General features: G+C 25.7%; 2 protein-coding genes across 2 annotated transcripts; both read left to right on the forward strand.

Moving 5' to 3' along the window:
• Positions 1 to 7,260: 7,260 nt before the first annotated feature.
• On the forward strand, positions 7,261 to 8,572 carry LOC142220385 (uncharacterized). Its single transcript, XM_075289485.1, has 2 exons — positions 7,261 to 7,978; positions 8,041 to 8,572. The coding sequence occupies exons 1-2, from the start codon at positions 7,840 to 7,842 to the stop codon at positions 8,505 to 8,507; spliced, it is 606 nt and encodes a 201-aa protein (XP_075145600.1). The 5' UTR covers positions 7,261 to 7,839; the 3' UTR covers positions 8,508 to 8,572.
• A 6,148-nt stretch (positions 8,573 to 14,720) lies between these two features.
• beta4GalNAcTB (beta1,4-N-acetylgalactosaminyltransferase B) lies at positions 14,721 to 16,351 on the forward strand. The gene has a single exon (XM_075289486.1). It carries the CDS (start codon positions 15,017 to 15,019, stop codon positions 15,992 to 15,994), a length of 978 nt encoding a protein of 325 aa, XP_075145601.1. The 5' UTR covers positions 14,721 to 15,016; the 3' UTR covers positions 15,995 to 16,351.
• The last annotated feature ends 10,262 nt before the right edge of the window (positions 16,352 to 26,613 follow it).

The raw sequence follows: 26,613 nt of genomic DNA on the forward strand, positions 1-26,613 counted from the left end.
CATTACAAGACTTATACTTTATATCTGAAATAGTTCTCCTTATTAAACTGAACTTATGGTGCAGTAGTGGACCAGCAAGGTGTTGTAGTTCTGAAAATAATGACAGCCACGGTTACCACTCGTGCTAAAATTAATTACTACATTACTGTAACAACAAATCGAAATCTATTTTTACTCACCCAGCCAAATCTTACTAGAGACTACGCATTGGCCGACACTGAAACTCATGTATAGTCAGGCTTTTAAGATGGGCATTTGGCATTTTCTTTTCAATAGCTTAATAGTGCCAATTCCTTAATCTTCATGTCCAATTAGCTCGCATTAAAATTGTATAATTGTAAAAAAAAAAAAATATTTTGAAATTTTTGTTAAAATTCTTTTGGTTAGTATGAAAAAACAAAAATAATTATTCGTCGAAAGAAATATTTTATTTCAGTATTTGCAATATTATACATATTATTATTCCTCCTATTAACGACAATATTTTTGGGCGTATAAATATCTCTTGAATTTTATTTGTATAGAAAATTTTGTCAAATTTTATTTCTATAGAAAATTTTGTCAACATTTTATTTCTATAGAAAATTTTGTCAAAATTTTATTTCTACAGAAAATGTCAAAATTGTATTTCTATAGAAAATTTTGTCAAAATTTTATTTCTATAGAAATTTTTTATCAAAATTTTAGTTCTATAGAACATTTTTGTCAAAATTTTATTTCTAAAGAAAATTTTCTCAAAATTTTATTTGTATAGAAAATTTTGTCAAAATTTTATTTCTATAGAACATTTTGTCAAAATTTTATTTCTACAGAAAATTTTGTCAAAATTTTATTTCTATAGAAGATTTTTATCAAATTTTTATTTCTATAGAAATAAAATTTTCTCAAAAATTTATTTCTATAGAAAATTTTCTCAAAATTTTTTTTCTATAAAAAAATTTGTCAAAATTTTAGTTCTAATGTTGTCAAAATTTTATTTCTAAATTTCAAATTTTTTTATCAAAATGTTATTTCTATAGAAATTTATTATCAAAATGTTATTTCTATAGAAATTTATTATCAAAATTTTATATCTATAGCAATTTTTTTATCAAAATTTTATATCTATAGCAATTTTTTTATCAAAATTTTATTTCTATAGAAAATTTTGTCAAAATTTTATTTCTATAGAAATTTTTGTCAAAATTTTATTTTTATAGAAAATTTTGTCAACATTTTATTTCTATAGAAAATTTTGTAAAAATTTTATTTCTATAGAAAATTTTGTCAAAATTATATTTCTATGGAAAATTTTGTTAAAATTTTATTTCTATAGAAAATTTTGTCAAATTTTTATTTCTATAAAAAAATTTTCTCAAAATTTTATTTCCATATAAAAATTTTGTTAAAATTTTATTTCTATAGAAAATTTTTTCACGACAATTTCGTGTCACGAGCATACTTTAGTCGCAACGATATGTTCTTTCTATAGAAATTTATTATCAAAATTTTATATCTATTTATTAACGACAATATTTTTGGGCGTATAAATATCTCTTGAATTTTATTTGTATAGAAAATTTTGTCAAATTTTATTTCTATAGAAAATTTTGTCAACATTTTATTTCTATAGAAAATTTTGTCAAAATTTTATTTCTACAGAAAATGTCAAAATTGTATTTCTATAGAAAATTTTGTCAAAATTTTATTTCTATAGAAATTTTTTATCAAAATTTTAGTTCTATAGAACATTTTTGTCAAAATTTTATTTCTAAAGAAAATTTTCTCAAAATTTTATTTGTATAGAAAATTTTGTCAAAATTTTATTTCTATAGAACATTTTGTCAAAATTTTATTTCTACAGAAAATTTTGTCATAATTTTATTTCTATAGAAAATTTTGTCAAAATTTTATTTCTATAGAAGATTTTTTATCAAATTTTTATTTCTATAGAAATAAAATTTTCTCAAAAATTTATTTCTATAGAAAATTTTCTCAAAATTTTTTTTCTATAAAAAAATTTGTCAAAATTTTAGTTCTAATGTTGTCAAAATTTTATTTCTAAATTTCAAATTTTTTTATCAAAATGTTATTTCTATAGAAATTTATTATCAAAATGTTATTTCTATAGAAATTTATTATCAAAATTTTATATCTATAGCAATTTTTTTATCAAAATTTTATATCTATAGCAATTTTTTTATCAAAATTTTATTTCTATAGAAAATTTTGTCAAAATTTTATTTCTATAGAAATTTTTGTCAAAATTTTATTTTTATAGAAAATTTTGTCAACATTTTATTTCTATAGAAAATTTTGTAAAAATTTTATTTCTATAGAAAATTTTGTCAAAATTATATTTCTATGGAAAATTTTGTTAAAATTTTATTTCTATAGAAAATTTTGTCAAATTTTTATTTCTATAAAAAAATTTTCTCAAAATTTTATTTCCATATAAAAATTTTGTTAAAATTTTATTTCTATAGAAAATTTTTTCACGACAATTTCGTGTCACGAGCATACTTTAGTCGCAACGATATGTTCTTTCTATAGAAATTTATTATCAAAATTTTATATCTATTTATTAACGACAATATTTTTGGGCGTATAAATATCTCTTGAATTTTATTTGTATAGAAAATTTTGTCAAATTTTATTTCTATAGAAAATTTTGTCAACATTTTATTTCTATAGAAAATTTTGTCAAAATTTTATTTCTACAGAAAATGTCAAAATTGTATTTCTATAGAAAATTTTGTCAAAATTTTATTTCTATAGAAATTTTTTATCAAAATTTTAGTTCTATAGAACATTTTTGTCAAAATTTTATTTCTAAAGAAAATTTTCTCAAAATTTTATTTGTATAGAAAATTTTGTCAAAATTTTATTTCTATAGAACATTTTGTCAAAATTTTATTTCTACAGAAAATTTTGTCATAATTTTATTTCTATAGAAAATTTTGTCAAAATTTTATTTCTATAGAAGATTTTTTATCAAATTTTTATTTCTATAGAAATAAAATTTTCTCAAAAATTTATTTCTATAGAAAATTTTCTCAAAATTTTTTTTCTATAAAAAAATTTGTCAAAATTTTAGTTCTAATGTTGTCAAAATTTTATTTCTAAATTTCAAATTTTTTTATCAAAATGTTATTTCTATAGAAATTTATTATCAAAATGTTATTTCTATAGAAATTTATTATCAAAATTTTATATCTATAGCAATTTTTTTATCAAAATTTTATATCTATAGCAATTTTTTTATCAAAATTTTATTTCTATAGAAAATTTTGTCAAAATTTTATTTCTATAGAAATTTTTGTCAAAATTTTATTTTTATAGAAAATTTTGTCAACATTTTATTTCTATAGAAAATTTTGTAAAAATTTTATTTCTATAGAAAATTTTGTCAAAATTATATTTCTATGGAAAATTTTGTTAAAATTTTATTTCTATAGAAAATTTTGTCAAATTTTTATTTCTATAAAAAAATTTTCTCAAAATTTTATTTCCATATAAAAATTTTGTTAAAATTTTATTTCTATAGAAAATTTTTTCACGACAATTTCGTGTCACGAGCATACTTTAGTCGCAACGATATGTTCTTTCTATAGAAATTTATTATCAAAATTTTATATCTATTTTTTATTAAAATTTTATTTCTATAGAATTGTTTTTTATCAAAATTTTATTTCTGTAGCAAAATTTTGTCATGTGAAATACATGTATAGTCAGGCTTTTAAGATGGGTATTTGGCATTTTCTTTCAATAGCTTAATAGTGCCAATTCCTTAATCTGCATGTCCAATTAGCTCGCATTAAAATTGTAATAATATGTAAAAAACAAATATTTTGAAATTTTTGTTAAAATTCTTTTGGTTAGTATGAAAAAACAAAAATAATTATTCGTCGAAAGAAATATTTTATTTCAGTATTTGCTATATTATACATATTACGATTCCTCCTATTAACGACAATTTTTTGGGTGTATAAATATCTCTTGAATTTTATTTGTATAGAAAATTTTGTCAAATTTTATTTCTATAGAAAATTTTGTCAAAATTTTATTTCTACAGTAAATGTCAAAATTGTATTTCTATAGAAAATTTGTCAAAATTTTATTTCTATAGAATATTTTTTCAAAATTTTATTTCTATAGAATATTTTATCAAAATTTTATTTCTATAGAAAATTGTGTCAAAATTTTATTTCAATAGAAAATTTTGTCAAAATTTTATTTCTAATTATACAATTATTTTTCGAGCTTTATGGACAGATATAGATTAAGGAACATGGTTAATAGAGCCATTCAATTTGTAAGAGGAAATTTCCCAAATGTTTTCTCCATGAGGAGTTAGCATAAAGGGCCCAAAATTGAGTTATCTCTCCCAGCCAGATCTATACTAAAGGCTGTGGAAAGGTTCATTCGCCCGAACCGAAACATGTACAGTCCAGGCGTGTATAGATTGGTATCTGGCGTTTTCTTTTCAATGGCTCTATTAACCATGTTCCTTAATCTATATCTGTCCATAAAGCTCGAAAAATAATTGTATAATTAGATATAATGCATTTGGACGTCAATTGCCTGTTTCGGTATCAGGCTAACATGTAATATAATAAGCAACGATGAGCCCGTCGTAAAACTAGGAAAAACACGACTAATGTACGCGTTAGAATTGTTGTTGTTTCCTGGAAACCAGTTTCTGTTAATTGTCATATGTTGTAGTTGACTGTAGAAACAATAAGCATTGTTCGACTTTTCACCACTTAGGTGAATTCTAACAAATTAGCTTTCTAAAAATAAATTTCGTGTTGTTGCATTACTATGTAACAAAACGAAATAAAAATAAGATTAAGGGACTTGTAAGTTATATGAAAAGATGATGTACAGTGGGAGAAAAGATGATTCAATTTGTAAGAGGAAATTTCCCAAATGTTTTCTCCATGAGGAGTTAGCATAAAGGGCCCAAAATTGAGTTATCTCTCCCAGCCAGATCTATACTAAAGGCTGTGGAAAGGTTCATTCGCCCGAACCGAAACATGTACAGTCCAGGCGTGTATAGATTGGTATCTGGCGTTTTCTTTTCAATGGCTCTATTAACCATGTTCCTTAATCTATATCTGTCCATAAAGCTCGAAAAATAATTGTATAATTAGATATAATGCATTTGGACGTCAATTGCCTGTTTCGGTATCAGGCTAACATGTAATATAAAAATTTTATTTCTATATAAAATTATTGTCAAAATTTTATTTCTATAGAACATTTTTATCAATATTTTATTTCTATAGAAAATTTTGTCAAAATTTTATTTCTATTGAAAATTTCTATAGAAAATTATTACATTTTATTTCTATAGAAAATTATGTCAAAATTTTATTTCTATAGAAAATTATGTCAAAATTTTATTTTTATAGAAAATTTTGTCAAAACTTTATTTCTATAGAAAATTTTGTCAAAATTTTAGTTCTATACAAAAAGTTTGTCAAAATTTTATTTCTATAGAAAATTTTGTCAAAATTTTAGTTCTATACAAAAATTTTGTCAAAATTTTATTTCTATAGAAAATTTTGTCAAAATTTTATTTCTATAGAAAATTTTGTCACAGTTTTATTTCTGTAGAAAATTTTGTCAAAATTTAATTTGTTTAGAAAATTTTGTCAAAATTTTATTTCTTTAGAAAATTTTGTCAAAATTTTATTTCTATAGACATTTTTTATCAAAATTTTATATGTTTATGTTTTATCAACATTTTATTTCTATAGATATTTTTATCAAAATTTTATTTCTATAGAAAATTTTGTCAGAATTGTATGTCTATAGAAATTTTTTGATACAATTTTATTTCTATAGAAAATTTTGTCAAAATTTTATTTCTATAGAAAATATTATCACAATTTTATTTTTATATAAATTTTTTATCAACATTTTTTGTCAAGATTGTATTTCTATAATTTTTTTTATCAAAATGTTAGTTCTATAGAAATTTTTTATCAAAATTTTATATCTATAGCAATTTTTGATCAAAATTTTATTTCTATAGAATTTTTTTATCAAAATTGTTTATCAAAATTATAGTTCTATAGAAATTTTTTATCAAAATTTTATTTCTATAAAAAATTTTGTCAAATATTTAGTTCTATAGAAAATATTGTCAACATTTTAGTTCTAATGTTGTCAAAATTTTATTTCTAAATTTCTATTTTTTTTATCAAAATGTTATTTCTATAGAAATTTATTATCAAAATTTTATATCTATTTTTTATCAAAATTTCTATAGAACTATTTTTATCAAAATTTTATTTCTATAGAAAATTTTGTCAAAATTTTATTTCTATAGAAAATTTTGTCAAAATTTTATTTCTATAGAAAATTTTGTCAAAATTTTATTTCTATAGAAAATTTTGTCAAAATTTTATTTCTATAGAAAATTTTGTCAAAATTTTATTTCTATAGCAAATTTTGTCAAAATTTTATTTCTATTGAAAATTTTGTCAAAATTTTATTTCTATAGAAATTTTGCCAAAATTTTATTTCTATAGAAAATTTTGTCAAAATTTTATTTCTATAGAACTATTTTTATCAAAATTTTATTTATATGCAAAATTTTGTCAAAATTTTATTTCAATAGAAAATTTTGTCAATATTATATTTTGTATAGAAAATTTTGTCAAAATTATATTACTATGGAAAATTTTGTCAAAATTATATTTCTATGGAAAATTTTGTCAAAATTTAATTCTATAGAAAATTTTGTCAAAATTTTATTTCTATAGAAAATTTTGTCACGACAATTTCGTGTCACGTGCATACTTTAGTCGTAACGAAAGCTGGCAGTCTGAATTGTAATCAAAGCAAGGACAACAGCTTCACAAAACTGCTACGATAAGCTAACATTTTAAACCGATTTTTCTATGGAAGACCCAAAGTTAAAAAAAAATCCTGTTCTGTTGCTGCTTTCAGTAATATTTTGCTTATGCTTTTTTCTCTATCTTTGTGATGCATCATGAAAATATTTTATTTACCTGTGCGGATATTACCAATGGACTTTTCCATAATCTCGAATAAACAAAATTACGTATGGGAAAATTTATAATAATTGTTTATTGCTATAATCCAACAAAAGTTCATTATGGTTCATTTGGGGGGGAATGCCCATTATTGGCACAACGTGGTTTGCTTTTTATTAAATAATTTATTATCTGGCTGATATGGTCGTTCTCTCGAACGACAGAGAGTAGAATCTTTTTGTTTGACAACAAAGGCCGATTGTGGCCGATCGTTTGCCTTACTCAACTGTTTATTCATTCAGTAGAACACAACGAAATATGTGCTCCTCAGAAAGTTAATGTAAAGATTTTTAAAAATGAGGCTTGACAAGAAAATCCCACTGTTCGATGCAGTGAGTTCCCTGCATAAAGAGAGTCACCATGGTGGAGCACAATCTATGCCATCGACAGAATTCCCGACACCAGGAATAACCATTAAGAGAATAGCTTCAAGTGAACATCAAACAAAATAAAAAGATACGACCAGTCTTTTTTAATTCTACTATGTGAGAAGATAAGATAAACACAAAATTTAAGATCATAGAACGGGCGTAAGTGTGCAAAGTACTGCTAAAGAACGAACGGACTGTTACAAATTAAATACAAAATAAAAAGCAATGCCCCCGCCAACGACTACCAAACAAAAGCTAGGCGGCGGCGGCCTATCTATAACAGCAAATACGTGGACCCCAACAATATTTGCATTTTAGTAACGTAATTGAAGCCGACATGATAGCATTTAAAATTGTTAATTAGAAAAAAAAAAACAAGAACAAAAAGTGTTAACTAAAACAAAAACGAATTAAAAAACATGGGCAAATGTAAAGTTTTAATAAAGCCATGCTATGGCTTAATGATAATTATACTAATGATGGTGACAATGATCAATGGAGATGAGCAACAACAAAATAACGACATCCATGGAAAGGAAGATAGTGACAGTGATCTTTGTAATATAAACTGAATTATTCCACCAATAAAAAAAACAACTAAAATTTCTCACATCTTTTAGTGATACCCTGTTTCCTGCCAAATCCCCAATTTGATTGCCCATCAAATTCTCTTTGCACCCGAATAAATGCAACCAACCCCAATGATTTGAAATGCATTTGTTTGCAAAACTATCAATTAAATCCCCAATGGAAGGGATCCGATGACACAGTTAATTCCACTTCTGATAAAGAGGAACGTTATTGTATACCTGCTGCTGCGCATGGTAATGGAACCGAAGAACAAAGCAAAATTATCGTTTATATACGCTCCGCTTCTGATCCCCACCATTTGGTCTTTACCATTGTTATGATTCTATTGGCTGTTACATTGATTACAGCCTTAATTTATGGTCTTAAAGTTTTACGACCGATAAAGCGAACAAAGGCCGCCTATAAACAATTGAAAAATCGTCGACAAAATATAACACCTTTACAAGAAATGGATGAATTGGAATTGAATCGTCGTTATGAAATGCAAACATTTTAGTATTCTCGTTATAGAGAGAACAATAAGAAATCTAAACCAAATATACAAAAAGACTGAAATACAAAGGTGATTTTTGTTTTGTTTGTGGAGAAAAAAATTCTCTCTTAAGGTCATAAGCGTAGGAAGGCCTCTGTGGAGGGGGCTTAGACCCCCCCAGAAAAAATTTAGCCCCCCCCCAGAATTTGAAAACCTATTTACGATTTTACATTTTTATAAAAATTAAACAAGTATATACAACCGCACAAAGTTCCGCTAAAGACTTTCATGCACAATCGTGGGTCCGGAAGTGGTGCAAAATTGGCGGAGAAGCGATGAATGTAATATGAACTCGTCATAGAACGAGTTTTGAATGTGAATTAAAAAATTGTGTGATATTTTCCCAAATAAATAATTTTTATTTATTCGTTTTTTATTTGATTTTTCGTCGACCTTTTGTTAGAATTATATAAATATTTATAAAGACCTCGAGCTTTACGAAACATTAATTTATAATAATTTTTATATTTTTTTTATGATTTTTAATGCATTCCAACGCTTGTTTGAATATTTTCAAAAATTATCGATTTTATTTATTTATTTATTTATTTATTTCATAAAGAGTCAAGTCGCTAGACCATATATGACCCAAAAACTACACAATTCTTTGAATAATTGACTTGAATTATAACATTAATTAGAATAAAAAATATAATAAAAAAGAATCAAAAAAAATAAAAATAAATAAATAAAAAAAAAAGAATTTTCTATAATGGATTTAGCATTTTTGTGGCAAAATTTGAATAATTTTTACCATTTTATTTATTCTTACTCTTTTTTTAATCTATTTGAAAAATGAAAACAAAAATTACGCATTAAAATATGAAAAAACTGAAGTAAAAAACTTCCTGTGTAGTTAATATAAATAACTTCTTTGTGAGGACATTTTTGGAAGCGCTTTTAAAGTTGTGCCTTTAAAACAAATCCCAATTTTTTTGCTGGGAAAAGTGTGGAACTACTTTTAGTTGCTTTATTATATATTATTTTGATGTCTATTTTTTATTCTTTTTTATGAAATAAAACAATAATTGAACCTATGAGTTCAGTCTATAAATTTTTAGCTAGGGGGGGCTATAGCCCCCCCCCCTAGGAAAATTGTCTAGCTACGCTAATGCTTAGGGTGGGTATTAAGTTCGACTTTAGCCGCTAAAATCGTCATTTTTTCACTAAAGTGAAAACTAAATCAGTAAAAAAAGGTATAAAATTATACATATTTGTTGCAAATTTTATTATAACTTGATGGGGAATATTTTTCATATTAGCCTGATACCGAAACAGGCAATTAACATCCAAATGCATTATATCTAATTTTACAATTATTAATCGAGCTTTATGGACAAATTTAGATTAAGGAACTTGATTAATTGAGTCATTGAAAAAAACGCCAGATACAAATCTATACACGCCTAGACTGTACATGCTTCGGTATATATAGATAATTTGTTGTGAACTCCTATTAGCAGAACGTGGTTTGGATAGTTGTTGAATTGGAAAATAGGTTTCTACAGTATATATTTCTAACATCGGTTCGGGCGAATGAACCTTTCCACAGCCTTCAGTATAGATCTAGCTGGTATAGATAACTCAATTTTGGGCCCTTTATGCTAACTCCTTATGGAGAAAACATCTAGGAATTTTCCTCTTACAAATTGTACATCATCTTTTCATATAACTACAAGTCCCTTAATCTTATTTCTATTTCGTTCACAGAAAAAAATATCACCAAAATATTTCCAATTAAAAAGTTAATTGAAGTTGCAACTTTTTTCAATTAATAAATTAATTGGTACAATTAACTTTTTAATCAAGATAGAAACATTAATTTAATTAAATCAATGATTGAAAATTTTAAAATTTTTAATTAAAAAGTTAATTGATACAATTAACTTTTAATCAAATTCGGAAGACTAACTCAGTTAAAAAAGTGATGAATTTTTTTTTTTAATTTTTAATTAAAATTTTTTTCAAACAATCAATTGTTAAGCCAAATAAAAATTCTAAGCCAATTCAGAATGTAATTGAAAATAGTTACCTTTTTTTAATTACTAAATTAATTGAGTTTTGCAATCAACATCAATTAAATTTTTAATTGAATCAATTAAAAAATTAATTGAAATTTGGTAATGAAATCAATTAATTTTTTAATCAAGAATTTTTTCTATGTCCAATTAAAACTGTGATTGATACTATCATTTTCGTGATTGAAGACATTTCAATTAAAAAATTAATTGGATCAATTAATTTCGTGATTGAATCAGAAAAAAAATTTTTTGTGTGTTTTGTTACTGCAGTAATGCAACAACACGAAATTTATTTTTAGAAGCTCAGCAAATTTTCACAAAGCCCAAAGCAAATTTTCACAAAGTTTGTATTCCTTAAAATGGATTATTAAAGAAAAGTAATCGAGTTTGGCCGCTAAAAACGTCATTTTTTTCACGATTACTTTTCTTTAATAATCCTTTTTAAGGAATACAAACTTTGTGAAAATTTGCTTTGGGCTTTTCCCCATCAAGTTATAATAAAATTTGCAACAAATATGTATAATTTCATGCATTTTTCTTACTGATTTAGTTTTCACTTTAGCGATTTTAGCGGCTAAACTCGAACTTCATGCCCACCTTAAACCCCCAATTTTCAACTTATAAACCGTACAACAAAATTGATTGTAATTAGTGTTGCCGTTACCACTTTTTTCAAGCGGCGATAATTTTCTTCATACTGTGCCACTTTTTAATTTCAATTATTTTTACTTCCAGGTTTTTTGTTTTATAAATACCCTTAAGGTTACGGATATGGTTGGTGTCTTAACAAATAAATCAGTTTTGTTGTGTTTGAATCAAGGTTTATTGAACGACTCAAAAGTTACACTGCAAAATGTGTTAGTACTAATATGTTAAGCAGAGTTGTAAATAACAGGTTGGCTGATAAGTTCCCGGTCTGACACATAGATGGCGTCGCTAGTATTAAATGCATTTTTATATAGTACCAACCTTAAAATGATTCGTGTCAAAATTTGACGTCTGTAAGTCAATTAGTTTGTGAGATAGAGCGTCTTTTGTGAAGCAACTTTTGTTATTGTGAAAAAAAAAGGAATTTCGTGTTTGATAAAATACTGTTTTCAGAAGGGGAAAAATTCGGTGGAAGCAAAAACTTGGCTTGATAATGAGTTTCCGGACTCTGCCCCAGGGAAATCAACAATAATTGATTGGTATGCAAAATTCAAGCGTGGTGAAATGAGCACGGAGGATAGTGAACGCAGTGGACGCCCGAAAGAGGTGGTTACCGACGAAAACATCCACAAAATGATTTTGAATGACCGTAAAATGAAGTTGATCGAGATAACAGAGGCCTTAAAGATATCAAAGGAACGTGTTGGTCATATCATTCATCAATATTTGGATATACGGAAGCTCTGTGCAAAATGATGATTGTTGATGATTCTGATGATTTGATGATTGTTGATGATTCTGAGCGGTGTTTGCAGCTGTTAACTCGTAATACACCCGAGTTTTTCCGTCGATATGTGAGAATGGATGAAACATGGCTCCATCACTACACTCCTGAGTCCAATCGACATTCGGCTGAGTGGACAGCGACCGGTGAACCGTCTCCGAAGCGTGGAAATACTCAAAAGTCCGCTGGAAAAGTAATGGCCTCTGTTTTTTGGGATGCGCATGGAATAATTTTTATCGATTATCTTGAGAAGGGAAAACCATCAACAGTGACTATTATATGGCGTTATTGGACCGTTTGAAGGACGAAATCGCGGTAAAACGGCCCCATATGAAGAAGAAAAACAGTGTTGTTCCACCAAGACAACGCACCGTGTCCCAAGTCATTGAGAATGATGGCAAAAATTCATGGGCTTCGAATTGCTTCCCCACCCACCGTATTTTCCAGATCTGGCCCTCAGCGACTTTTTCTTGTTCTCAGATCTCAAAAAGATGCTCACAGGGAAAAAAATTGGCTGCAATGAAAAGGTGATCGCCGAAACTGAGGCCTATTTGGTATCAAAAAATTGGAAGGTCGTTATAATCGTTGTATCGCTCTTGAAGGGAACTATGTTGAATAATAAAAACGAATTTTGACAAAAAAATGTGTTTTACTTTGTTAGACAGGGGACTTATCAGCCAATTTGTTATATGTACAAGCAGTGGTACACTAAGAAGTACAGGAGAAATAAAGTGTCGCATACATCATTTTTCTTTCATTATCAACAAGTTTACCATTCGAATACTATATTTGTGAACAATTTCCCTTTTAAGGCCGGTACTCTGTTCGGTTTTCGCATTGAAACTCCATACAAAACCAAACATGCGAAAAATTTGCGAAATTTTTTCCATTTGTGATACTTTGTTTTTTCGTGTTGAAAAACTGACGTTTATAGCACGGCGCCATTTGCAATGTGAATTAAGAAATAATTTATTTATTAAAAACTATTTGTGCGGGTTTATAATTCAAACACGGACCATATTTTTGTTCCGAAACTATACAAAGGATCAAAGGAATAGCAGATCAATTGCCCAAGGAAAAATAAAATGTTATTTTGTAAAAACAAGCAACAACCACCAACTTAATCCAATATCGCTCTCTGTAAAATAGCGCTCCAAGCTACCTAAAAAAACATCGCTTTCTATGTGCGAAATAATGGTTTCCATAAAAATTTTTCGCAAGAATGAACATAGTACCGGCCTTATATAATTATGGACCGATATGGAGCCATATACTAACACCACGTATCAAATTTTAACCGGATCGGATGAATTTTGCTCTTCCCAGAGGCTCCGAAAGCCAACTCTAGGGGTTCGGTTTATAATGGGGCTATACGTAAAAGTTATCCGATATGGTCCATTTGCAATCCCATCTGATCCACATCAATACCTGCCAAATTTCAAGTCGATCTAACGGAACGAAACAAGCTATCGAATTTCACCACGACCCAGAATATATATACTTTATGGTGTCTTAGACCAATATTTCTATGTGTTACAAACGGATGGGGAGTATACAAATATGTTTTCAAAAAATGTGATTAATAGACTTGACGTTTTCGAAAATCAGCTCATCGATTGTTTATGTTGGATTTTGGCAATCATTTTTTTTTTTTTGAAATCAAAAAATCAGACTCGTCCACAAGTCTGAAATTTAATATCGAAAGCCGTAAATGTAAATTTTTGTACAACTAGCGTTGGTAGAAATTTCATGTGCCGATTCGTTACTAATTAAACCCCAACTTACAGAATTTTTACATTATCAAGACCAAATGCGTTTATAAACATTTCGAAAAAATCAATCAGTATTAAAAAATCAATCAATCAATGAAAAACCTACCCCTGACCTTAAAAATTTGCGTGTATAAATGTAAAAGCTTTCAGATCTATGAATTATGCCTTCTGAGTGAAGCAACGTTTGCTATTGCAACCAAATGGTTAATAAGAATTTAGTGCCTTCATTTAAATTACTTTTTTAGGGAAAAGTATACAGTTGAAATTAATGACGTGGATTATTCGATTAAAAAAAAAATAAAAAGTCGATTGGCCATTTACGAAATTTATCAAAAGTTGTTTTTGACAAAAAATCGATTAGTCGAAAAGATTTTCGACTTTTGGAACTCTAGCTCCAAATCGTGGAAAAACGTAATAGTCGGGCGTCAATTTTTCTTCTTTATTTTAGGATACCATTATGCATCTAATTAATATAACATACATTTCCCAAAAATCTATGAATTGGGCTTCGAATTACTTTCGCATCAGTCGTATTCTCCATATCTGTCTCCCATTTCCTGTTTATTGATCTCAAAACAAGGCTTGCAGGAAAGACATTTGCGTCGATTGAAGAACATTTAAATGTGAAAGCCGGACATCTTAACGGCCTCTATTCTGGAAGTGAATTATAAAAAAAAAGTTAAAAGGAGTTTTACTTGCATAGACCGACGACTTATGGCGCCATTTGAAGACCCAAAGGCCTTTCGTCCTATTTTATGAGTATAGTTTCCGAAAAAAAATTGCCTTGATTGTTTTGCAATCAATCCGCCTAAATTTCCCCAACAATTATCCGGATATACGAATTATGACAGCAATATATGTTGTGCGTTTTCATTTAGGTATATTCCACATGAACATCTGTCAATCACAGCTGCTTGCTGTAGCCCTTGTGAGCTGCATTATGCCGTTACACCCCTCAGCGCCCTTCTATAGAGACCAAAAATTGATTATCCAGTTCATGTTTTGTTTTTGTTTTAATTCTAACCTCGTCCGTATGGGTTTACGGCCTCTTCGTGGTTATCAAAGAGGCCGCAAGAGTTTCTCGCACAATAATAGTCAAGGAGGACTAAAACTAAAGTGAAATTTCAATGCAAAAATCCAAAGAATACAAGAAAATGTCAAATTAATTTAAGATCAATTTTAAGCTAAACAAAAACGCCTAGAAAACTTAAAACTCTGACCTCTCGCAGCAAACTTCTTCGCAAAAAAATGTTGAAAAGTGTTAAGAAGATTTTCCAAAGAAAGCATCATCTTGCTGAATTACTAGCCAAAATTACCTGCTGTATACTCTTGATTTATTCCGTTTTACCACATCGATTTGCTTCACACTATGATTACATACGTACAGAGGATATACCTGAAGCCTTGGTCAGTCAAGTGACAACAAATATCTCACAACAACATATGGAACAGTGCCATTATGAGGATATCATTGCCGAGAATCGTTATATGTACACATCCCAATATAATGTGGAAGTAATAAAACCGGAAGAGATCCTAGCCGGAGGCGAGTATTATCCGGAAGACTGTCGTGCACAGTATAGCACAGCCATTATAGTGCCTTATAGGCAGCGGGAGCAGCAATTACATAAATTTCTATCGTATATGCATAACTATCTGAGGCATCAGAATATCCACTATCGTATATTTCTAATCGAGCAATACGATCAGAAGCCCTTCAATAGGGCAAAATTGTTTAATATTGGTTCCATGATTGCAGCTGAATTTGAATTTCCTTGTCTGATATTACACGATGTCGATCTGATGCCCTTGAATTTGGGAAGTTTGTATGCTTGCACCCAACTACCCCGACATATGTGTGCCGCCTTGGATATGTGGCGTTTTCATTTACCTTATCGTGGTTTATTTGGTGGTGTAGTGGCCATACGTACGCAGCTATATCGTACCATCAATGGCATGTCCAATATGTACGAAGGTTGGGGTGGTGAAGATGATGATCTTTTCGAACGCTTGAAATCGCGCAATATTGATATATGCCGATTTGCTCCACATCTCAATGAGTATACAATGTTGCGCCACAAGCCCGAAAAGAAGAATGAAAATCGTGTAACCTTACTAAGATCTGGAGCATTACGTTACAAGACGGATGGTCTAAATTCATTGGTGTATACGGAGAAGGATAGACGTATTCACAGTTTATTTACCCATATATTAGTACAAACATAGATGGGGAAGTACCTAGTAGTACATGTTCGGGATGGGAAGGGGAAGACTAACAAGGTAGTTGATAAGCAGTGATATTGATATTGTGAGTAATTTGGTATTGTTTTCACATGAACTATGAGAAATAATTAGTATAGCTTGGCCAAAAAAAAATGGAAGTTTTTTCCATGTCATTGCCTTTACAGTACATCCAAAAAACGCTCTTGAAGAGAATTTTAATTTGAAATAATATTTAAATATATTTAAAAATTTTAATTTACCGGCTAAAGAACAGTAGGGAAAATTTAAATATGTACTGGAAATTAAAAAAAGAAAATAATATATTGGAATTTATTTAAACAGAAGAAAATTTCACGAACATTTTTCCAATTAACATTTTAATTGAGTTTTAAAAAATATTCAATTAAAAATTTAATTGATTCAACAAAGTGAAAGAAACATCAATCACAAAAATTAATAGTATCAATTAATTTTTTAATTGGATCAAATAATTTTTTATTTGCTTTCAATTAATTTTTTAATTATTACTATCATTTATGTGGTTGTAGACATTTCAATAAAAAAATTAATTTGAACCATTAATTTCGTGATTGAATCAGATTTTTTTTTGTGTATAATAAAATTTATGATAAATAAAATAAGAATTTATATTGATTTTTTTGGAAGAATGTTTTGGGAATGATTTTTAATAATTGTATCGTATTGTTTATTGTATTTATGAACACAATTTAATCTTTTTTGCTCTTCGAAATGATTAAAAAAAAACATAAAATTTTTAAGCAATTTTTTTTTTCATGTGTTTCTGAAAACAATACCAAATTGCTGCTGCTTTCCAATCGATTTGATAAGCTTTATCTCTTAGAACAAATTTCTTTTCATTAGTGATATAAAAATGATAAACAACTCTACACTTTTTCTACCACCTTTTTCTTATGTCTAAACAAGCTTCAAAGCAAATATTGTATTTTTTTTTTTGAAAAGCAACAACAAACAATCTTCTGCGCTATACACAAAAATTACTATGTATTGTAAATAGATTTTAATATCTATATTTATTTAAATAATTGTATAACAAAATTATTTTTTCCTAAGAATTTATTTAAGAAAAACTCAAAAAAAAAAAAAAAAAAAAACAATACGAATTTTGAAAATATTTTTTTACATATACATTAAAAAATATGCATAGGGTATTTACTTTTTGGTCTTATTTGTTTTTGCCTCGGTGATGTAAGATATATAAGTTTTTTTTTTGTAGTCTAGAGAAATAATGTGCTATAAATGCTTTAATAATAATAATTTATATTTATATAAAGTAGTTACTAAAGAATATTATTATTATTATTAGATACAAATTATCAAGGATGTATTGAATACCATCTAACTCCATGCTATGATGATGCCTTTTTAAATTGTTTTAAATTTAAAAGGTATTTTTTAAGAAAAAATACAATATTCTATAACACAACAAGAGCAATTAGTAAATAATTTTTTAGTCAACATTTGAAATTATTATAATACGCGAAAGAAACAAATAAAATTTTGAAATGCAACATTAACACGAAATGCAAAACACAAAAAAAAAAAAAACTAACACTCAAAAGCAAACGAAGGCAATAAATAATGACAAAAAAGAACAATATATTTGAGTTTTATTTGTATAGTCAAAAATGTAAATCTATAGGAAATTTTGTCAAAATTTTATTTCTATAGAAAATTTTGGCAACATTTTATTTCTATAGAAAATTGTGTCAAAATTTTAATTTATAGAAAATTTTGTCCAAATTTTACTTCTATAGAAAATTTTGTCAAAATTTTATTTCTATAGAAAATTTTATCAAAATTTTATTTCTATAGACAATTTTGTCAAAATTTTATTTCTATAGAAAATTTTGTCAAAATTTTATTTCTATAGAAAATTTTGTCAAAATTTTATTTCTATAGAAAATTTTGTCAAAATTTTATTTCTATAGAAAATTTTGTCAAAATTTTATTACTATAGAAAATGTGGTCAAAATTTTATTTCTATACAAAATTTTGTCAAAATTTTATTTCTATAGAAAATTTTATTTTTATAGAAAATTTTGTCAAAATTTTATTTCTATAGAAAATTTTGTGAAAATTTCATTTTTTATAGAACATTTTGTCAAAATTTTATTTCTATAGAAAATTTTGTCAAAATTTTATTTCTATAAAAAATTTCATTTTTATAGAAAATTTTGTCAAAATTTTATTTCTATAGACAATTTTGTCAAAATTTTATTTCTATAGAAAATTTTGTCAAAATTTTATTTCTATAGAAAATTTTGTCAAAATTTTATTTCTATAGAAAATCTTGTCAAATTTTTATTTCTATAGAAAATTTTATTTCTATAGAAAATTTTGTCAAAATTTTATTACTATAGAAAATGTGGTAAAAATTTTATTTCTATAGAAAATTTTGTCAAAATTTTATTTCTATAGAAAATTTTATTTTTATAGAAAATTTTGTTAAAATTTTATTTCTATAGAAAATTTTGTCAAAATTTCATTTTTTATAGAACATTTTGTCAAAATTTTATTTCTATAGAAAATTTTGTCAAAATTTTATTTCTATAAAAAATTTCATTTTATAGAAAATTGTGTCAAAATTTTATTTCTATAGAAACTGTGCCAAAATTTTATTTCTATTGAAAATTGTGCCAAAATTTTATTTCTATAGAAAATTTGGTCAAAATTTTATTTCGATAGAAAATTTTGTCAAAATTTTATTTCTATAGAAAATTTTGTTAAAATTTTATTTCTATAGAAAATGTTAAAATTTTATTTCTATAGAAAAATTTTTCAAAATTTTATTTCTATAGAAAATTTTGTCAAAATTTTATTTCTATAGAAAATTTTGTCAAAATTTTATTTCTATAGAAAATTTTGTCAAAATTGTATTTCTATAGAAAGTTTTTTCAAAATTTTATTTCTATAGAACATTTTGTCAAAGTTTTATTTCTATAGAAAATTTTATCAAAATTCTATTTCTATAGAAAATTTTATCAAAATTTTATTTCTATAGAAAATTGTGTCAAAAATTTATTTCTATAGAAAATTTTGTCAAAATTTTATTTCTATAGAAAATTTTGTCAAAATTTTATTTCTATAGACAATTGTGTCAAAATTTTATTTCTATAGAAAATTTTGTCAAAATTTTATCAAAATTTTATTTCTATAGACAATTTTGTCAAAATTTTATTTCTAAAGGGTGATTCTTTTGAGGTTAGGATTTTCATGCATTAGTATTTGACAGATCACGTGGGATTTCAGACATGGTGTCAAAGAGAAAGATGCTCAGTATGCTTTGACATTTCATCATGAATAGACTTACGATCTGCCACAACGTCGAATTTTCAGTGAATGGGCCCTAGAAAAGTTGGCAGAAAATCCGTTTTTTTATCGACAAATTTTGTTCAGCGATGAGGCTCATTTCTGGTTGAATGGCTACGTAAATAAGCAAAATTGCCGCATTTGGAGTGAAGAGCAACCAGAAGCCGTTCAAGAACTGCCCATGCATCCCGAAAAATGCACTGTTTGGTGTGGTTTGTACGCTGGTGGAATCATTGGACCGTATTTTTTCAAAGATGCTGTTGGACGCAACGTTACGGTGAATGGCGATCGCTATCGTTCGATGCTAACAAACTTTTTGTTGCCAAAAATGGAAGAACTGAACTTGGTTGACATGTGGTTTCAACAAGATGGCGCTACATGCCACACAGCTCGCGATTCTATGGCCATTTTGAGGGAAAACTTCGGAGAACAATTCATCTCAAGAAATGGACCGGTAAGTTGGCCACCAAGATCATGCGATTTGACGCCTTTAGACTATTTTTTGTGGGGCTACGTCAAGTCTAAAGTCTACAGAAATAAGCCAGCAACTATTCCAGCTTTGGAAGACAACATTTCCGAAGAAATTCGGGCTATTCCGGCCGAAATGCTCGAAAAAGTTGCCCAAAATTGGACTTTCCGAATGGACCACCTAAGTTCACCACTGTGGTATCACAATGGACTGAATAGTCTAAGTGAGCCTGATACATCGGGCTGCCACATAACCTAACCTAACCTAACCTAAGACGCAGCCGCGGTCAACATTTAAATGAAATTATCTTCAAAAAGTAAATGTCATGGACCAATCTAACGTTTCAAATAAAGAACCGATGAGATTTTGCAAATTTTATGCGTTTTTAAAAAAAAAAAAGTTATCAAGCTCTTAACAAATCACCCTTTATAGAAAATTTTGTCAAAATTTTATTTCTATGGAAAATTTTGTCAAAATTTTATTTCTATACAAAATTTTGTCAAAATTTTATTTCTATAGAAAGTTTTTTCAAAATTTTATTTATATAGAAAATTTTGTCAAAATTTTATTTGTATAGAAAATTTTGTCAAAAATTTATTTCTATAGAAAATCTTGTCAAATTTTTATTTCTATAGAAAATTTTGTCAACATTTTATTTCTATCGAAAATGTCCAAATTTCATTTCTATAGAAAATTTTGTCAAAATTTTTTTTCTATAGAAAATTTTGTCAACATTTTATTTCTATAGAAAATTTTGTCAAAATTTTATTTCTATAGAAAATTTTGTCAAAATTTTATTTCTGTAGCAAAATTTTGTCAACATTTTATTTCTATAGAAAATATTGTAAAAATTTTATTTCTATAGAAAATTTTGTCAAAATTTTATTTCTATAGGAAATTTTGTCAAAATATTATTTCTATAGAAAATTTTATTTTTATAGAAAATTTTGTCAAAATTTTATTTCTATAGAAAATTTTGTCAAAATTTTATTTCTATAAAAAATTTTATTTTTATAGAAAATTGTGTCAAAATTTTATTTCTATAGAAACGTTGTCAAAATTTTATTTCTATAGAAAATTGTGGCAAAATTTTATTTATATAGAAAATTTGGTCAAAATTTTATTTCTTTAGAAAATTTTGTCAACATTTTATTTCTATAGAAACATTTGTCAAAATTTTATTTCTATAGAAACCTTTGTCAAAATTTAATTTCTATAGAACATTTTGTCAAAGTTTTATTTCTATAGAAAATTTTGTCAAAATTCTATTTCTTAGAAAATTTTATCAAAATTTTATTTCTATAGAAAATTGTGTCAAAAATTTATTTCTATAGAAAATTTTGTGAACATTTTATTTCTATAGAAAATTTTGTCAAAATTCTATTTGTATAGAAAATTTTATCAAAAATTTATTTCTATAGAAAATTTTGTCAAAATTTTATTTCCATAGAACATTTTGTCAAAATTTTATTTCTATAGAAAATTTTGTTAAAATTTTATTTCTATAGAAAATGTTAAAATTTTATTTCTATAGAAAATTTTTTCAAAATTTTATTTCTATAAACAATTTTGTCAAAATTTTATTTCTATAGAAAATTTGGTCAAAATTTTATTTCTATAGAAAATTTTGTCAAAATTTTATTTCTATAGAAAATGTTGTCAAAATTTTATTTCTATAGAAAATTTTGTCAAAATTTTATTTCTATAGAAAATTTTATTTCTATAGAAAATTTTGTCAAAATTTTATTTGTATAGAAAATTTTGTCAAAAATTTATTTCTATCGAAAATCTTGTCAAATTTTTATTTCTATAGAAAATTTTGTCAACATTTTATTTCTATAGAAAATTTTGTCCAAATTTCATTTCTATAGAAAATTTTGTCAAAATTGTTTTTCTATAGAAAATTTTGTCAACATTTTATTTCTATAGAAAATATTGTAAAAATTTTATTTCTATAGAAAATTTTGTCAAAATTTTATTTCTATAGGAAATTTTGTCAAAATTTTATTTCTATAGAAAATTTTGTTTTTATAGAAAATTTTGTCAAAATTTTATTTCTATAGAAAATTTTGTCAAAATTTTATTTTTATAGAAAATTGTGTCAAAATTTTATTTCTATAGAAACTTTGTCAAAATTTTATTTCTATAGAAAATTGTGGCAAAATTTTATTTCTATAGAAAATTTGGTCCAAATTTTATTTCTATAGAAAATTTTGTCAACATTTTATTTCTATAGAAACATTTGTCAAAATTTTATTTCTATAGAAACCTTTGTCAAAATTTTATTTCTATAGAACATTTTGTCAAAGTTTTATTTCTATAGAAAATTTTGTCAAAATTCTATTTCTATAGAAAAGTTTATCAATATTTTATTTCTATAGAAAATTGTGTCAAAAATTTATTTCTATAGAAAATTTTGTGAACATTTTATTTCTATAGAAAATTTTGTCAAAATTCTATTTCTATAGAAAATTTTATCAAAAATTTATTTCTATAGAAAATTTTGTCAAAATTTTATTTCCATAGAACATTTTGTTAAAATTTTATTTCTATAGAAAATTTTGTTAAAATTTTATTTCTATAGAAAATGTTAAAATTTTATTTCTATAGAAGATTTTTTCAAAATTTTATTTCTATAAACAATTTTGTCAAAATTTTATTTCTATAGAAAATTTGGTCAAAATTTTATTTCTATAGAAAATTTTGTCAAAATTTTATTTCTATAGAAAATTTTGTCAAAATTTTATATCTATAGAAAATTTTGTCAAAATTTTATTTCTATAGGAAATTTTGTCAAAATTTTATTTCTATAGGAAATTTTGTCAAAATTTTATTTCTATAGGAAATTTTGTCAAAATTGTATTTCTATAGAAAATTTTGTCAAAACTTTGCCCCCCTCTATAAAATGAAACACTAATATTCTTGCTTGTTTATCGATACATGTTGTATATATTTTATTTTTTGTTTTATATATACGTTAATATATGTACGTAGTATCCCCACATACATTATTTATTTTTTATTGTAATGCAAATAAAATATGATACAATTTATTTTCTCTTTTTGTTTGTGATAATTTGTTAATATAATTTAGCTAAACTACAATAAAACGCATAAAATTGCATCCTATGATTGATTTTTATAATAATTTAAAGTTTTCTTTGTTTATTTTTCGTTAATTTTGTATAATCATATGTTTAATTTTTTGTTTTGTTTTCTTATCTCTCTTACTTTCATTTATGGGTTCGTTAACAAATTGGAATTGTACATTTAAGATAATCTCCAGCGAGGAAGGTGAATTTAACACCATTTAATTCCATCAAGTTTAAACACATTTCAGTTAAACATTATCGACAGCATTCAATCAAATTTCAAATTTCTAAGGTTCGTATTGCCTCAAAATTTCTTTTTTTAGTTAGAAAAAAAAATTGTATCTAGAGTTTTTCTTATGCAAAGACAACTGCACAGAAAAAACATAGTTTTGTATTAAATCACAAAATTAATTGGCGCATTTAATTTTCAATTGAAACTGCTTCAATCACTGAAATAATAGTGCTTCAATTAAAAATGAATTGATCCAACAAAAAATTTTATTGATGATAAAAAATTTTAATTTTTTTTGAGTTAAAAGTTTAAGTAAAAACATAGGGGTGATTTTTATTTATTTATAACAATTGATTATACAAGTTTGTTTGTGCGCCTTTTAATTCCAATTTTTTTCATCAGATATTTGTTGAGCAATTAGTTATTACAGAGATCGTTTTTTGGAGTCTAGATTGCATTATGTTTAGAATGTATGTGACAGCCCGAAACTTGATAGTGGTGTTTTCATTACATCTCATGGAATCTACTCGAATTTAGTAATGCCAAAATGTGTTTATAGTCAATTTTATAAGAGCGCTGGCCCTTCGACAAAAATTTCCATAGAAATAAAATTTTGCAAAAATTTTCTATAGAAATAAAATTTTGACAAAATTTTCTATAGAAATAACATTTTGACAAAATTTTCTATAGAAATAAAATTTTGCAAATATTTTCTATAGAAATAAAATTTTGACAAAAAATTTCTATAAAAATAAAGTTGTGACAAAATTTTGCAAAAATTTTCTATAGAAATAAAATTTTGCAAAAACGTTCTATAGATGTAAAATTTTGCAAATATTTTTTATAGAAATAAAATTTTGCAAAAATTTTCTATAGAAATAACATTTTACAAAAATTTTCTAAAGAAATAAAATTTTGCAAAAATTTTCTATAGAAATAAAATTTTGACAACATTTTCTATAGAAACAAAATTTGCTATAGACATTTTCTATAGAAATAAAATTTTGCAAAAATGTTCTATAGAAATAAAATTTTGCAAAAATGTTCTATAGAAATAAAATTTTGACAAAATTTTCTATAGAAATAAAATTTTGTAAAAATTTTTTATAGAAATAAAATTTTGCAAAAATTTCCTATAGAAATAAAATTTTGACAAAAATTTTCTATAAAATTAAAGTTGTGACAAAATTTTGCAAAAATTTTCTATAGAAATAAAATTTGCAAAAATTTTGTATAGAAATAACATTTTACAAAAATTTTCTATAGAAATAAAATTGTGACAAAATTTTGCAAAAATTTTCTATAGAAATAAAATTTTGCAAAAATTTTCTAAATAAATAAAATTTTTACAACATTTTCTATAGAAACAAAATTTGCTATAGATGTAAAATTTTGCAAATATTTTTTATAGAAATAAAATTTTACAAAAATTTTGTATAGAAATAACATTTTACAAAAATTTTCTATAGAAATAAAATTGTGACAAAATTTTGCAAAAATTTTCTATAGAAATAAAATTTTGCAAAAATTTTCTAAATAAATAAAATTTTTACAACATTTTCTATAGAAACAAAATTTGCTATAGACATTTTCTAAAGAAATAAAATTTTGCAAAAATTTTCTATAGAAATAAAATTTTACAAAAATTTTCTATAGATGTAAATTTTTTTTGAATTTTTTACAGAAATAAAATTTTACAAAAATTTTGTATAGAAATAACATTTTACAAAAATTTTCTATAGAAATAAAATTGTGACAAAATTTTGCAAAAATTTTCTATAGAAAAAAAAATGTTGCAAAAGTTTTCTATAGAAATAAAATTTTACAAAAATATTCTATAGATGTAAAATTTTGACAAAATTTTTTATAGAAATAAAATTTTACAAAAATTTTGTATAGAAATAAAATTTTGCAAAAATGTTCTATAAAACAATGTTTAAATGTTCTATAGAAATAAAAGTTTGCAAAAATTATCTAAAGAAATAAAATGTTGACATTTTCTATAGAAACAAAATTTTCTATAGAAATAAAATTTTGCAAAAATTTTCTATAGAAATAAATTTTTGACAAAACTTTTTATAGAAATAAAATTTTGCAAAAATTTTCTATAGAAATAAAATTTTCCATAGAACCAAAATTTTGCATAATATTTTTTTGTTTGTTAGTTTTTTAGTTTTGGCGCGAGTGGCACCCGTGGTTCTGAATCGCTGCCGTATTCACGTCCTCCTATTTCGCTTTTATTCCCTCATAACTGGCATCGCCCATCAGGTGAATTGATTCTAAGTCCTTCTGAAATCGAACTGGATGGCCTTGGCTCTTTCAAAGTGTGCCCTAATGGAACTAGGTTAGGTTAGGTTAGGTGGCAGCCCGATGTATCAGGCTCACTTAGACTATTCAGTCCATTGTGATACCACATTGGTGAACTTCTCTCTTATCACTGAGTGCTGCCCGATTCATGTTAAGCTCAATGACAAGGGACCTCCTTTTTATAGGCGAGTCCGAACGGCGTTCCACATTGCAGTGAAACCACTTAGAGAAGCTTTGAAACCCTCAGAAATGTCACCAGCATTACTGAGGTGGGATAATCTACCGCTGAAAAATTTTTTGGTGTTCGGTCGAAGCAGGAATCGAACCCACGACCTTGTGCATGCAAGGCGGCCACGCTAACCATTGCACCACGGTGGCTCCTCTCATGGAAATAACATGGACGGGTCCAAACTTTCGGGGCCCGCGGGACACGCGAACAATTGTTGAGGCCAATGAGTTGAGGCAAATGTCAACACTTTCAGAAGCGAGAATAGCGTCTTAGCATTGACTCTATACCTTTTGTACGATAAATGAATTCCGGGACAAATTGAAGAGTCTGGGGCCAAATCACCGCAGTCGAAATCGAGTACTTCGTCATCGTATGTAGTTTACGCGGATCACCGCAGTAGTTATCGAATTGTTTCTACTCGAAGTTGAACACGATAGGTAGCATGCTATCGAAAACGAAGTATGTAGTGATTTTAAACAGAAAAAGGTAAACAAAAAGAAAAAAGTTGTTGCAAATGTAATTATTATTCTATTTTGGCAAAATACATTTAAAAAAATATAATATTACTTGCATTTAGGGAAACGGATCAAAGAAAGGAATGCTCAGTAGCCGCTTCAAAAAAACTTATTTTTTCAAGAACTCTTTTTAAATCTATGGATGTTAAAAACACTCACTTCAAAATAGAACCACTTACTCTACTTCAGGCAATGCTAAAGGACTGCTTTTGTCACGAATATTTTTCCTTATTAATGCCCCTTTGTACTCATCCTCTGAAGCTTTGAAGCCGAAGCGAGGAAAACCAAAAAACACTTGAATTCATAATATATTTTTACACATATATTTTAACACACAAAAACAATATAAATATCTCAGAAATACCCTAATTTGGTAACAAAAAATTATTTTGAAATTCTACTCTCTTCCAATTTCTTATTACCATAT

The sequence above is a fragment of the Haematobia irritans genome, chromosome 1 (assembly GCF_050003625.1).
Source record: "Haematobia irritans isolate KBUSLIRL chromosome 1, ASM5000362v1, whole genome shotgun sequence".
Lineage (NCBI taxonomy): Eukaryota > Metazoa > Arthropoda > Insecta > Diptera > Muscidae > Haematobia > Haematobia irritans.

What these genes read in the sequence shown, in the direction of transcription:
- beta4GalNAcTB (XM_075289486.1), top strand. Translation starts at nt 15,017, where the DNA reads ATGTTGAAAAGTGTTAAGAAGATTTTCCAAAGAAAGCATCATCTTGCT.
- LOC142220385 (XM_075289485.1), top strand. Translation starts at nt 7,840, where the DNA reads ATGGGCAAATGTAAAGTTTTAATAAAGCCATGCTATGGCTTAATGATA. An exon ending in AGATAGTGACAGTGATCTTT is followed by an intron (nt 7,979 to 8,040) that starts GTAATATAAACT and finishes CACATCTTTTAG; the next exon opens with TGATACCCTGTTTCCTGCCA.